At 47.7% G+C, this 14,675-nt stretch overlaps 1 protein-coding gene across 2 annotated transcripts in view; it reads right to left on the bottom strand.

Moving 5' to 3' along the window:
- The window catches only part of PRKCH (protein kinase C eta), a 113,352-nt gene that overhangs the window by 9,374 nt on the left and 89,303 nt on the right, over positions 1–14,675 (bottom strand). For both annotated transcript variants that reach the window (XM_068682487.1, XM_068682488.1), the window contains 2 exons: positions 9,703–9,841; positions 8,671–8,859 (listed from right to left, as the gene is read on the bottom strand). In XM_068682487.1, the coding sequence (XP_068538588.1) occupies positions 8,671–8,859; positions 9,703–9,841 (328 nt within the window). The remainder of the gene's footprint in view (positions 1–8,670; positions 8,860–9,702; positions 9,842–14,675) is intronic.

Here is a 14,675-nt window from a genome sequence, read left to right as displayed (position 1 = left end):
AAGCCCCTAAGAGCAAGCAGAAAAAGGAAAGGGGAAAAAAAAAAAGGGTTGACACAATGAATGCTGCTTCACTTTTTTTTTCAGTTCTCTGGCAGGAAAGAGGAGGATGAATCATAATTGACACCGCAATAGGCAGGGCTAGGAGCTTTTGTTGTGAAGCAAATCTGAGCCTGCATGCTCTGGGCTTAAACAAGAAGCTAATTTCAGCCTATTGGAAAGGGGAAGGTAAAAGACCTCATGATGAAAGGAAAAAGACCTTCAAGATGAATCTGGCTCTGGCAAGCTACATAGGGACGGCATTACCTTTCTTTCACAGTGAATTATGCAGAGACATGAGACTATTACTGTGGGGAAGAGAAGCACATCAGAGCGGGGTGTGATCAATCAACAGGAGAGATTGAAATCACCGGGGAAAACTGTTTGCTTTTCAAGAATTAAGAGACCAAGAGACAGCACACTGCAGAAATGGATACGCAAGCTTGAGCAAAAGAGGTATGAAGACAACCTGTGGTGGAGCTCAGCCTCGTCACTTAGCCATGCTGCATGTTTAAGGCAGAAATGGGTTAGGTGAGAGACCATTTAAAGCTGCACAATTCCTTCTGCTTGGGGAACAACCAGCTCCAGAGTCCTGCTTTCACTGCACAGGCTCCAGAGCCAACCAGGAAACGCAAGATGAAAGCATTTTTAAAAACAAAACAAAGGCAAAAATGTTTACACAGATCCAACGTAGAGTTTCACAGAGAGATTCAAAAATCTGCCTGACTCTGACAGCCAAAGCTTCATCAAACTGTGAAAGGGGATTTATGGGGACTGCCAACTCTGAAGGGATGCCAAGGAGAATAATTTATTGGCATATTTGAAGGCATTTTTAATATCTGCCTTTGTTAGCTGGCTCCTTCAGCTCTGAGAATAAAGCACCGAGCTCATCTAGCTCCCGCTTTGAATTCAGTGGGTCCACCGTTGTGTTGTTCCTTCTCCTTTTAATCTCCGTCTAAAAAAACTCTCCCGGCATCTGGTTCATTCAAACCCAGGTTCGTTCTGGCTAGCGAGACAGATCATCTTTTTCTGCCCGCTTCAAAGAAAGAACCTGGCCCGGGTCTGTGGGATGCGAGTGCAGAGGAGACGTCTGCCTCGTGCCGTGACGTACGAGAGACGTAGGCAGGGTTACACCATCACCACCTGGCTGCCCTGTTCCACACCTCGTCGGCGTTTGGGACAGGACCAGGGAGGAAAAACATAAGGGTTTGGCTGCTCACCCAGCAGCCAAACTGACCGCCCAGCACTGAGGGAACAGGCGAGGCAGAAAGGCAGCAGGAAGCACATACGCACGGCGCTGGGATGTGCCAAGCGAAGCAGGGCCGAGGTGCCTTGAGTCACACGTTGCTTGCTGCAGCACGCAGGGAGGATGCGGGCACCTACTGTGGCTGCGAGTTGATGACAGCTCCGCCTGGTTCTGACCTCCCAGGAGCCAGGTGGGTTGGACCCCAAGCAAGGGCAGTGCATGGAGAGAGGAAACATCTCCAAAGAACAGCCCAGAAGGCCTCACCATGGCGGAGTGATGACTTTCAGAGGAGAGCAGCTGTGTACCACAGGCAGCTTGGGCCACGCACATCTCTCCTGGACTCAGATGTCTAAGAAACCAGCCCCTTCCCTCCCCTGTCACTGCAGGCTGCTTGCTTGGATCATGTTAAAAATCTGCCTCTAAGTCTTTCTGCCATGAAAACTCCCTTCTCTCCTCATTAATGACATTTTCTAGTTGCTTACAGCCGTGGGGCCAGTCTGCTTCAGCAGCGAGCAGAAAGCCTTCCTGAAAACAACATGTGCAAAAGAATCTCACTGAGATTTTAGGCTCTCATGTGCAAAAGAAATCTCACCAAGACTTCAGGCTCTCCTGGTGGCATCCCCTCGCCATGGAGTTCGTTCCTCCCACGGCACAGCTCAGTCGTCACTTTGCTTTCTGCAGCTGGGCCTGGGTGGAGTGCCCTGGGGGATTTTATTTTTATTTTTTTAATTTCTTTCCAATTTTCTTTCTTCTCAGCCTGTTACGGTAAGTTCACACAGCACAGCTGGGGTCTCCAAGGACTCTGCTGGAGCCATTAGGCTGCGTCCAAGCAAACCAAACTGCCCTGTGCTCTGGCCTCACCAAGTCAAACAAGTTCCTCGGAATTTCTTTGACACGGCAGGAGATAGCCACCCTCACTCTGCACTCCCCAGAGATGCCTGGATTTAATTCCTGCACACATAAAAATAATATTTCTCTCTCGTTACGAGCCACCACTCCTAATTCCTGAGAAACAACAGAAAACACTGCTCATTTTCACTGGAAGAAAGGTCAGAGGAGGGTACACTTCACATTTGCTTCTTCCTCAGCTCTTACCACCTGGAGAGGTGCAGAAGAGCCCTAACAGACCCCCCCTTTTCCTACTGTTATTTAACATATTTTCTACGTATGAATAACCAAACAGCATAAAGCACTTCTGCAATCGACTCCCAGTGCCCTCTAACTTAACTTCTTGTTTTAAGGCAGAATTCAGGCACATTTCCAGTTAGATATGAGTGCTTCCCTCCTCCCCAGCTAGAGAGAAACTGCTGCTGGACAGCACACTGCCTCTGACACACCGCCAGCAGGACGTGGGGGAACCCTCAGAGGGCTCCTGCCTGCCCTGACACTTACCGGAGGGATGGAGGGACCTAAGGTGGCCCCGTACCTGCTCTTCTGGGCAGCGAAGGAAAGGCAAACTTCTGCAGAGAGTTTTGAGTGGCTTTTTTAATTAGCGAGATGAAAATTGGCTGAGCTGTTGTGGAATGGCCCCAATCTCCCTCTCTTCCTGAATTACACGATTTGCTGCTGTCTGTACTGAGACATTCCTGAGCCCTGTTTTGCTCTGCAGAAAAATCCGTGTGTGCTGCCTCCTCGGAAAGGGGGATGAGCTGCCTTGCCAGTAGCTTACTAGCTGTACACACAAGGCAGAGAAACCAAGGAACTACCTGAGAAGGCTGAGTTTCTTGGGTTTGGTCTGCATTGTGGGCTCACAGGAACGGGAGAAGGCTCTTCCTTCCAGAGCAGGACTTTTTTGACTTCTAGATCAGGCTTCAAGGCTGTCTGGAGACCATGTGGTTGGATTCAAAGCGTGGCACTTTCAACGATTCCCCCTCCTGCTGCTCCTGAGATCCACACAAGCTCCCTCCCAGCTGGGCAGGAGATCCCAGCTCCATCACCTTGTGCTCCAACAGCCAAAGCTGAGTGCATAAACCTGGGCTGTCAGAGCAGCACCTGGCTTCAGCTGACCCCCCGGACATCCTTATTAACCACGACTGAGTCTGAAGCCCTAACCCACAGACACTACAGCCCCTTGGTCTTAGCCTGGCAACACCAAGTGGATTTTAAGCAAGTCTGCAAGAGCAAAGCATAACACGGGGTGGGTGGTTAGACTCGAACAGTGTTGTCAGGGTTCAGATGGTGCCAGATGAGCCGTGGGGGAAGTGAACCCAGTGACACAAAGCAGCAAAGACTTCACAAAACCAGAGCATTTGCCTTTTGACTCAGCGTCACTTCCAGGCTATTATTCTCTAGAATAACAGATTGACTTCAGCTTTCTCTTTTGCATCCTTTTCGCTGTATTGCTGACATAATTTCTTCTCTGAAATACGGTCACGTTTGCTCTCTCAGTGGAGCTCCCTAACCTTTCAATCCCTCCTCCTCCTCCTCCTAACACAGTTGCACTCCTTGCACTAATCCTCCAGCATCTGTACTACCCTGTGCTGTTCCACCTGCACTGCTTGGGACTGCAGGCTACTAAAACCACAGCCAATTTCCTCTGCACCTTCCTCTTCCCTTGCCTGGTATTGGTTTTTCATATGAAAGCCACTCAGAAGGGGAATCACCATTTCTGCCCAGTCTCTTAACCCTGAGAGAGTTTTCTCCTAAATACTTGTGTTTAGCCAGCTGGAGGGCAAACAAGCATTCATCTTATTTGTATCCCCAGAATATCCAGCTGCATGCAAGGCTGCCCAAGCTTCACTTTTTGAAGGAGCATTTCAGCTAGACCAGAAGTGCTTCAGAGCTCACATTGTGACTGGAGGTTGGCACACAACAAGAGCCACCCTCAGCTTCAGCAGGCTCAGCTATGCCAGGAGTTCAGGAATTCAGGGTCTGAAGGCAGAGCCATGTTAACGCCTCCCCATGGAGATGCTGCTTGCTGTCACCTGGCCCTGAGAGTGAAAACATCCAAGGTGCAACTCCTCAGCCAAGTCCCCAAGCCTCTGGGCCAACCCTTGCTACTTCAGTTGATCAGCCCAGCTCAATAGACCTGGTCCTCCTCTCCTCACCTGACACCAGACTTGGAAAGGAAAAGCCCTGTAGCTTTCCCTGAGACTTTCCTTCCCATTCCACCACTGGCTTTTGAGCCCTGATTCTCCATGTCTCTTCGTTCCCCCCTCCTACTAAGCCCGACTGTTACAAAGCACGACTGGATTGCATTTGAAAGCCATACATGAAGCAAGTGAAACCTGTGCCAAAATACAATGCACCCTGCTTATAGGAAACAAGAGGGTTGTATTTCATTTTACGACTCAGCTTAATCCCAAAGCCTCCAGCTGCCTGGAAAGCCACCCTCTTTGCTCAAGCCCTTTTTGCTGGTGACAATTCACCGATTTAAAAAAATCAACACACGGGAACAAAGCAAACTCCGGTGGCACTCTCACCATATAAGATACGGCACAGCAATCTCTGCTCTCAGAAAGCCTCTGCTTGCTCAGGAGGTTTCTCTTTCACAGCGTCTCCATCCTCAGACACTGGTGATTACTCAGTCAGCTGATAGCAGAGAGTATTTGAAAGAATTATTTGAAAGAAATAAAAAATTACATTCAGATTGAGATAAAATGGTCTGAATCCATTCTGCAGTAATTCTCCTTTTCTGCAGTTTTTTTCCTCCCATGAGCAAATCCACTCCCAGTTAGACTTTCTCACACAAGAAACAGGGGAGCTCAGTTTGAGCCCGCTCTGCCTGACCTGAGCCATCATTCCACCAATTCCCCACTGACACACTCCAGCAGTGCAGGGTATATGAGTGGGATTTCCTCCTTTCCTCCTCTGGGAGCATCAATTCCAGCAAAATCCTGGTGATTTGCACAGATTTATCTCTGCCCTGCTTCCAGAACTTCAGGGAAAATACCAAGGACAACAAATTAAAAAGGGCAATAGGTTAAATCTTCTTCTAGAGCACAAATCTTTCTGCTTTTAATTCTAAACAAGGTCCAAGGGCACTGAGTTTGTTTTTGTTTTCCTTGGTAGTGGTGCTCAAAACCACATCAGGAACACCCACCCACCTAAATGAGGTCCTGCGGATGTATCTTGGTGGTTATCAGGAAACAGCAAAGACGAACAGGATGCAATCTTCAGAAATCAGGTGATTTCTTATGGGGGGAAATCGGTGACACACAGTTATGGTAAATGAAAGCAAAACAAAATAACAGCATCCATGAACCATGTCCTAAAAAACAGTTTCCTTGTTTCTAATGAACCTCTTTGTGAAGACAAACTGATCAAGTGCTTTCCAAACCCAGCTATGTGCACTTGTAGAGAATCTCTTAGCACCTACACCTAATCGCCTCTTCCTGGCAGGGGAATTTGATTTCAGTTTCAGAGCTTTGCATCACTCGAGTGCTAAGCGAATTCTCACTAGGCCTGTTCAAGGTTAGAGGCCAGAACTTTTAGTGAGGGGATAATCCAATTATTGAGGCTATTAAGGCCTCAGTTTGCAATATGAGAGACCCTAGGTTTAATTCCCTGGTCTTCCATAGATTTCCCATGCCATGTAATTGCTTACAATCATTTTCGTCACTGCAGCAGTTGAGTGCCCTGATTCTCCAGAGCTCTTAATATTGTGGGTTAGAAAGCACTGTCACTGCTGTAAACCAGGGAGTTCACTTCTGCTGAGATAAAGCCAGTAGTGATTATTAGTGTGAACAAAGATGCTCACACAGTAGCAATAATGTTCTATCTGCTAAAAATAACATTAACATCAGAAGCAATGATACGCAAATCAACTTCTTTAGCAGCTAGAAAACCTCCTAGTATCTTCCTTTATGCAGTAGCTACAAGGGAACAAACAAAATAGGTTCAACACTGTTACACTGACTACTAAAAATACTGTCCTACTGACACACTGACACACTATGGGTACACCACAAATATAGCACACAGCAGTGATCGTGGTTGTTACCATTCAAATGAAATGAAGGCATGTGCTTTTTTCATTTTAATCTAGAGCCCAGAAAATCTCCTGACAGGACGCTTCCTTCCTGTTAAAGTCAGCGTGCTCTGATGCTTCTAAAACACCACGAGGAAGAGGAGGAATTAGGGAGCTCTTCTAGCTAGCAAGTCTGAACCCCAAAGCAGCCACTGAGACACTGCAGAAATTCAGGCTGCAGAGAGCTACCACCAGTGCTATAAAACTCGACACAAAAGTCACTTCCAGGAAGCAGCCACTCAGGGAAAGGAAACATTGAAGAACTGAAAGTCCAGTAAAAATTTCAATTCTCTCCTCCCATCAGTTAACCACGAGGCTCCTGGCTACTGCTCTGAATTTCAGCCTTCTCGCTGGAGTTACAGTTGTCTCCTGGAAGTGCAGTGCTTCTCCTGAGCAACACGTGAATGTCAAAGAGGCAGTTTTGCTTTCATTTGTGTTTCACCAGCACCATGTGATACAGCTGACAAGCAGAACAGCAGGAGAGACCTTTTGCAGGTAGGTACCCAGCAGCAGCTAAGTGAATTATGCAGTTTTTGAGACGCTCAATCTCTGTTTCAATCCCTAGCTCCCTCTTCCTCCAGCGCCACTCCTCATGCTGCTGTTTGCTTATCCCAGCAGAGCTCTGCTGTTGAAAGTTTGGGTTAGAGCAGCGTGGCGTGAATGAAGTCTGTGCTGTCTGCTTCTGTGAGGTTCCAATCAGAACTAGGAAAACAGGCATTGCATCATTAAGAGGCTAAAATGCAAACTGTGTTTTAATATATGAAATTCCAGATACGATGAGCATCGGGCCCCATTCTACTGCTTTTATGCAAGACACCTGCCACAAATCTACTCTACTGTTACCAATCAGTGCAGAAAAGGAATCGAGTCACATATTCAAGAGTACCAATCCGACAACAGAAAAGGCGATGAGTCAGAACTTCATTTTTTTATTTTAAATTGTTGTAGATCATTTCCATAGATCAAGAGGGCCTTCAGCACGACAAGCGGTACCTCCTGAGCACATCCTGAGCTTTCAGAACAGAACCCTTTGCCTCCCCAAGAAGTGGGCTTTACACTCAGTTGATTTCTGTCAGGTTTATTAGGTGCATTTTCAGCTGCAGCATGCAATTGCTGATTTACTATCTGACAGAAAGCCTTCAGGAGGAATCTTTCAACTTCTGGCTACTAGATTAAAGATCTGACAAAACCCAACTCTCATCTCTTTTAAATGGTCCTTTAAATCATTCATTATTCCATTTCTTTGAGTCAGCTCTCCACGTTATGATGAATTGCTATCTTATCCAACTATTTCTCCGGCCCTCTATTAACACAAAATTTAGGAGTATTAAGACTTAAATGGATGTATATTCACAGTGCTTAAAAGTATTAGGTGATGTGATCATCAGCAGGAAGTAGTCAGTAGCTGAACAGCCAAGTCAGGTCTCCTGACTCCTCGGTTAACACCCTTATCATTGAATCACCTTTTGATTCATGACGAACCCAGGGAGTTCCAGTATTCTAGGCAGTGTTTGTACATGCACAGCCTGGAATCTTAGAAAGTTTCATTCCCATGTCACAGGCAAAGATACGAGGCACAAGATAAGAAAGATCCTGGGAAAATTCGGGAGTAAATGCCAGAACAAGGACTAGATATAGCCAGCAACAGCTCTTCTCAAACCGTTTGCTGTACAGCCCCTCTTTTTTTTCCCCCCAAACACACAAAAAATCAGAAATCTTTGCATGCAGGTACAGAGCAGTCCAACAAAGGATTTTCAGGAAGACTTTACTTCATTGACACTCTGGTCACATGGACATCATAGAACTGCAGAATCATAGCATGGTTTGGGTTGAAATGGACCTTAAAGACCATCTAGTTCCAGCTCCCTGCCATGGGCAGGGACCCCTCCCACCAGCCCAGGCTGCCCAAAGCCCCATCCAGCCTGGCCTTGAACAATTCCAGGAATGGGACAGCCACAGCTGCTCTGGACATCCTGTGCCAGGACCTCTCCTTTCTTCTTGTGAAGAATTTCTTCCTTATATCTAACCTAACCCTATTCTTTTGTTTTTAAACCATTGCCCCTTGTGCTGTCGTACAGCCACTGCTGATAACACCGTGTATACCTGCTCCTTCTGTTCTGGAAGATGACCATATGCTGTAAATCATTAAGCCAGCAAGGGAATGCCCAGAGAAGCAGACACGCACACACTGCTTGCCAAGTTGGCTGCTGAACCGTATAAAGGACATAACTATGCAAACACACTGAAGTGTGGCAGGATTATTTTTTTTTCAGTTTATCCTTCATTCCAAGATAAGAAAGGGTCAGGGTCAGGGAAACCGCAATTTCTGAGTACCCATCCCCCAGCCCTGTTTTCTTTTGCCAGATTTTGGCTGAAGAAAGCCAGGAGAGGATGCAGACAAGCGGCCGAGGGAACTCACCGCTTTGAGGATTGCCACTGCGTCCTGCTGGAGCCACGTCGGGTACACAACTTCGTCGTTCAGAATGGCCTCGAAGAGGTCGTCCTCGTTCTCCGCCTCGAAGGGCGCGTGGCCGCACAGCATCTCGTACAGCAGCACACCCATGGCCCACCAGTCAACGTCGGGGCCATACAGCATCTCCTGTAGAATCTGAAAAAGGGATGGAAGTGAAACATCACCCCTAGAGCTTCTTAAACTGAGCAGGGGAAGAAAACAGGTTTGGAAACATCAGTGCAGAAGTTCTTGCTGTGTCCTCAGAGCTCTCTCTGCTAGCCTGGCTGGATGTCCAGGAACATTTATGTGACCTCAACCTGGGAACCCCCTGATCTATGCTAAAGTACAACAGATCCGTTAAACAAGGGCTGTATTAACTTGGCTGCTCACTGGGTCATCTTGGAAACAATGTCTTTGAACTTAGGCTAGGTTTTATCAGGAGGAAAAGGGGCATTTCAGCTAACCTGCTGAGCCTCAGAAGTGGCGGAGCAGCCATGTGCATGGGCTGACACCGCCTTTTCCCTGCCCCAGGAAGAAATGTGTACGCGGCTCCAACAGCAACACTTTCAGCCGGGGAGGGGAAGGCGCCTGAGTGTGCAATAAGGCACAAATGCCAACCACAGACAAAAATCATCTGGCAGCATCTGGAGGACAGCTGTTTCTTAAAGAGGTGTTTATTAATATTGTAGCGAGGTTGGTGAATGACAGGGAAGGGGAGCAGGTATAAAACAGAACTGGGAAACAAGGGAGAATTCAATCTCCTTTCAAATCAAACTGGGACAGTATCTCTGTGTGCCTCTTTCTCTTTTTTTTTTATTTATTTTTTTTTATTTTTTATAGCTGTGGCTCTACCTCACCTTTCCTTAAGAAAAATATATGCTTATCTTGGTGCCTAGGAAACTTTACACCCACCAGACAAGTAAGGTGTAGCTCAATACTCCAAAGAGCACACTAGCTGCTCAAAAATGAGTTTGCTTGGTCAAGAAAGCTTCGCTGTACCTCAGGAGCAATGTAGTCTGGTGTACCGCAGAAGGTGGCTGTGGTGATGCCATCGTGAATGCCCTCTTTGCACATTCCAAAATCTGCCAGCTTGCAGTGCCCCTCGTAGTCCAGCAGCACATTGTCCAGCTTCAAGTCCCTGCAACGAGAATCATTCACCGAGTTGCTACGTGCCTGGAGCAGCCCCAGCACAAACGGAGGCAGCGTCCCAGGCCTCACAAGCTTAACCTGTAAACTGGACAAGCCTCATCATCATAAAAAAATAAACAGAAGTCATGCAGGAGGGGTTTTCTTTTGCCTCATCTCTTACAAAAGGGAGGGAGGAACAAACACCATTCTGCCGAACGGCATTTAAGATGGGCAGGTACTCTACGAGTTCGCCCACATGGCTTTCCAAACGCACCACAAGCCCGACTGGCAGAGCTCCTGCTCACTCAGCTTGGGGACTCACTCACTGGAGCAGAGGTTGCCAGAGCTGTCGAATTGCGTAAGGATGCTCTGATGCAGCAAAACGCGCCGCACACGACACGCTCCAGCTCGGCAAAGCGCCACGCCGGCGGGGAGCAGGTCCTTGCTTCTCCCAAGGTGTAGGGTTTAGGGCCCGGACTTCCCTTAGCGGGGTGGACCTGACTGATAAATCCCACCTGGCATTTTGTCCAAGCTGAGAAGCAAAGTCCCTGCCAACAGTGCCACGTGGGCAGGGCGAAGCTTCAGCCAGCCCGGGATGCAAAGCCTTAAAGTCTTCCCACGTGTACCAACCCCAGACAGACCACGCTAACAAGAACCAATCTTCCCCCGTGGTGCTTGTTGGGGTCAGTGCCTCCTCGTTTCATACCTGCCTGCTTCCTGTCACAACAGCCCTGCAGCCAAATGCCATAGAGAGCAAGCCACGGAAAAGCACGTTTTCCAATACCTCACCTGCACCAGCCTGCAAGCACCTAATCAAAAGCAGGCTGCCAAAATGACAGAGCCCTCACAAAGCTTATCAGGGAGATTGCCTCAGGGATCAGCCCGCAGCCCTACGCGCTGTCAGGACCATTACCAGAAAGCACAGGGTCATCTGCAGACTTAGGCAATGCCTTCCTAAAAATACATACTGGCTCTTGGCACCTCCGCTTTTCAGCTGTCAGACGAGCTCTAGGCACTGTCACAGATGGAGGAAAGCAGCTACGATGGGAGTACAAATAGGTCACATTTCTGTTTTTTGAGTGTTTTGTGTGTGTATTTGCTTAATTTTTAATTCTTTTTACAGGTTTGGAGAAAAACTGCACCAATGGGGACCCAAAAGGTATCCTGCTGGCTGAGCATACCTGTGTTTATGCTGCTTCTCACACAATATGCACTTGAACATCTCTGTCACAGAATGAATTTCCAGGTCACAGCTCTTCCACAGAAGCTATCTCAGGTATGGCTAACCTTTGCCCAAGAGTTTTGCAGTCCTCACAGCAGCTCTGCAGCAGGGAAATGTTACCACCATTTTACTGAGATGGAGGACAGGCTCATAGGCTTAGACAAAGCAACTTTCAAAGGCATTTGGATGCCCAGGTAGAAATAAAAAAATAAATATATCTGAGGACTTCAGGGCCCTTTTATGAAATCCGTGTTGGAACTTGATCCATTTTGTCCTCTGGTTGGACATCCATTTCCTTGGAAAGGGGGAGCAATGAGAAAGGCAGTAACATCGGTGGCATCTCCATACCAACACGAAAACCTGGGGAGAGCTGAAATCTGGATCCAGCTTGATCCTGCTCATCCTCTTTCTATGATCCTGAAGTGGCAAACAGGTGGTTGATTGCTCTGTCTTGCATTAGCATTTCTACAGCCCACACCACCACCAGAAGCCTCTCTGGAGCTTGAGACAAGCTCTCTTGCAACTTCACTGTTACAGTGGAAAGATCAGTGCCACATCATGCTAGACAATTAGAGCCACATCCTGCCCTAAAGAGATAAGAAAAAGTATTATTAGCTTCTTTTGAATCGATGGGAAAGCGAGGGTTGGAGGTTAACAATTTGCCCACGTTCACTAGAGCCAGGACTAAACACCAGCTTCCTGAATTCCAGCTCAGGATCTTAATCGTAAGATCATACAACATCCTCTCTCCAGCTTTTAACACAGCACAGAAGCCAGTAAAAACCCCTCTGGAAGGATGCTGCCTGTCCCAGAAGGCTGGCTAACTGGTGGCCAGCAAAATTTGGAGGTCTAGGACAGTGCCCACGCTTGTCTTACGCTGCAGTGTTTGCTCTGGGTGGGATGCTCAGCAGAAGATACTTATTTTTCCCCTTCTTAGAATTAAAAATGGCCGTTAAGCTGTGTGGGCAAAGGCTTGTCTTGTTAAGGATTAGGTGAGCACAATGAGAGGTATTGTACGTGCTCGTCCATGACAGTATGCCTTCAACAGCGGTTTACAGTCAAAGCTCCTGTTGCTCTTCCTTGTGGTTCCTGGCAGAGCAGGGAAGCCCTCCGAGCATAAAGGCAGGCCTTGTTTCCAGGAATCTGCAGTGATGTGGTTAAAACGCGCAGTTTATTCTTGGCTTGCTTTTAAATGCAGCAAACGCCTTTTTCAGTCCTGGGCAGGTCTGACTTCTGGGGGAGGGTGCACCTAAACATGTGACTGGAAGGGGAATTTTGGTGAACTTGCTTGGAGATCCCCCTTCCAAGCTTCCCCCCCACTCCCCAGCACACCCGCTGTGTCCTGGCGTGCTTTGGGAATGCCTCAAAATGTGCCTTCGGTAGGTCTGAGCCAGCAGAAACGCAGTCACGTACCTGCACTGAATAAGCAGGTTGCCGTCCCGCACACGGAGCCTGAGGAGCAGAGGCAAGATGCTGCGGCACCATGGGGCTTGCTCTGTAGACCAGATCCCCAAATGCCCTGGCACTGGGCAGCTCCTGCCCCACAGGACGTGCTGCAGGGAACCTGCAGTCGCTGCCGGCTCTATAACACACCGCCCTCATCACACAGGAGCTTCTGCAGGTGCACGATGCTTGCAGCATCCTCCCAGAGAGGCTCTGTGGATGTAATTGCCATTAAATTTCAGCCGTCTGCCTCTCGCTGAGCTAGTGGAGTTTTAACCGCACGAGGCAAACCTCCAGCCCTTTGGCTGCTCCGTGTCGCGTGTTAAATCCATTAAGGACGCCTGTTGTCTCCTCCTGCAGTTGGGCTCTTGGCTTCTCCCGGCTTCTTTCCAGAAACGTGAAACCTAAAACTTGCATTTGCTATTTTCACGCAACCGGGAACAAGCCACTGATCTCCTCGCACTTGCTCAGGCTACGTGTGTTTCACTTCAGAAGAGGACCTCCCGTGACCAAAGGGACTGCTCAACGCCTTGCCGGGCCCACACAAGGCCCCGCAGGCCCCATTGGCACAGGCCTCGTGGGCCAGCATGGCAGCACGGCCATGTGGCCACCCTCTGGCTACCCCAGGCCCAGCCTAAAGCCTTCTCACACATCGTGTGCAGCGTTTGCTTCAAGCAATTCCAGCCCTCATATGCTTGGTGCTCACTGTTTTACGCTGACAGGGCTCCCCGTGTGTCCCACCACGTGAGCCAGGCCCATCACATGAGAGGAAAAACACTGACAGGTTTCTAAGATTTACAAGGAGCTCTTCAGTCGAGCAGCAAGGATTCCGGGAAGCTGATGAAACTGGAAGCCGTCCAGCTCACAAAGCCCAGATCTACCTCATTTCCTTAATACTTGCATTTTCCATTCAATATTTTTAGCAGCTCGATGAAGCAATAAGAGCAGAAAGGTTTTCTGAGGGCTGCATTTCTAAGGTCCTGATGAGACTCTGCCTTAAGCCCGTTGCTGGCAAACTTCCCTTGGAAAACAGACTCCGTCCCAACTCAGAAAGGCAGCTTTGTCCTCACACGCAGTTACGGCACATCGGCTTAACGGCATCATTTTATTCTAGCCCCAGAAGAAATGACAAAACGAGCTGCCTCAGCGTCACTCGCTGGAAGAGGTGTCCTTCATACGTCTGCCACTTGAGTCTGACATTCGTAAAAAAAAATGGAATTGCAATTGCAGATGATCCACTCTTTTCTGAAGCACGTCAAATACGATTCCCTGCACCAGAGTTTTGCCAGTGAATAGGTGTTATACAAGTACCTGCCACTCGCTCTGCTCAGATCAACTCACTTATGACATAGAAATATGTTTTAAAGGATGAGGCTTTGTAGTTTTTCCCCTCTTTTGGCTTCACCACCCTGCTTTGCAATGTACTAAGGATCTTTTCTGCAGGAATGGGGGCAGCAGAAAATGGCTTCCAGTCTGAATTGCTCATATCAAGGTTCTTCCAGGTTTTGGTAATCCCAAAGCCCAGATTAAAGCCTGTAAAAGCTCAGTGATCCCATCTCAAGGCAAATATTTCAGTCACAAAAGATGCAGATACAGAGCTAGCCACAAATGTAGCTGCAACTGGGATGACACTGCAGTCAAATATGAAAATATGCATACATACATGTATTTATATTGTCCATATACAATTAAAAATAGAATATCTAAACCTGGAATTAGCCAAATGATTTATTTTTGGCATTTCTGAATGTGAACATTTTGATTTTTTATTCTTCAGCATGCAAGACCATGTAGAGACTCCTTTGGAAACACCTTTGGAGTGAGCAAATGTGCATTCAAACCCCTTCCGCAAGCAGGGACTAGATTTTGGTTTTTCTCCATCTCTTCTGTTGAAGCCATTTTACTTCGTAGAAATACTGAAGTCTCCATCATGATGGAGAAAAACGTGTTTCTACTGCCGGCTCTGGAAGCCAGAGCAATACACGTTTCCAACTCCTGCTGCTCCAGTGACATCGTAATTATTTTTTGTAAAATGAAACAACTTCAGCAGAGGAGAATGAAAGACATTTAGCTTGCAGAATAGCACAGTTGTTAAGATACTTAACTAAGAGGAAGAATGTCCAAGATGGAGGCCCTGCTCCAAATGCTGTGGACATTTCGTCCTCCCCTCCTTTTCTTT

The sequence above is a fragment of the Anas acuta genome, chromosome 5 (assembly GCF_963932015.1).
Source record: "Anas acuta chromosome 5, bAnaAcu1.1, whole genome shotgun sequence".
Classification (NCBI taxonomy): domain Eukaryota; kingdom Metazoa; phylum Chordata; class Aves; order Anseriformes; family Anatidae; genus Anas; species Anas acuta.
This window is presented reverse-complemented; position numbering and strand designations above follow the sequence as displayed.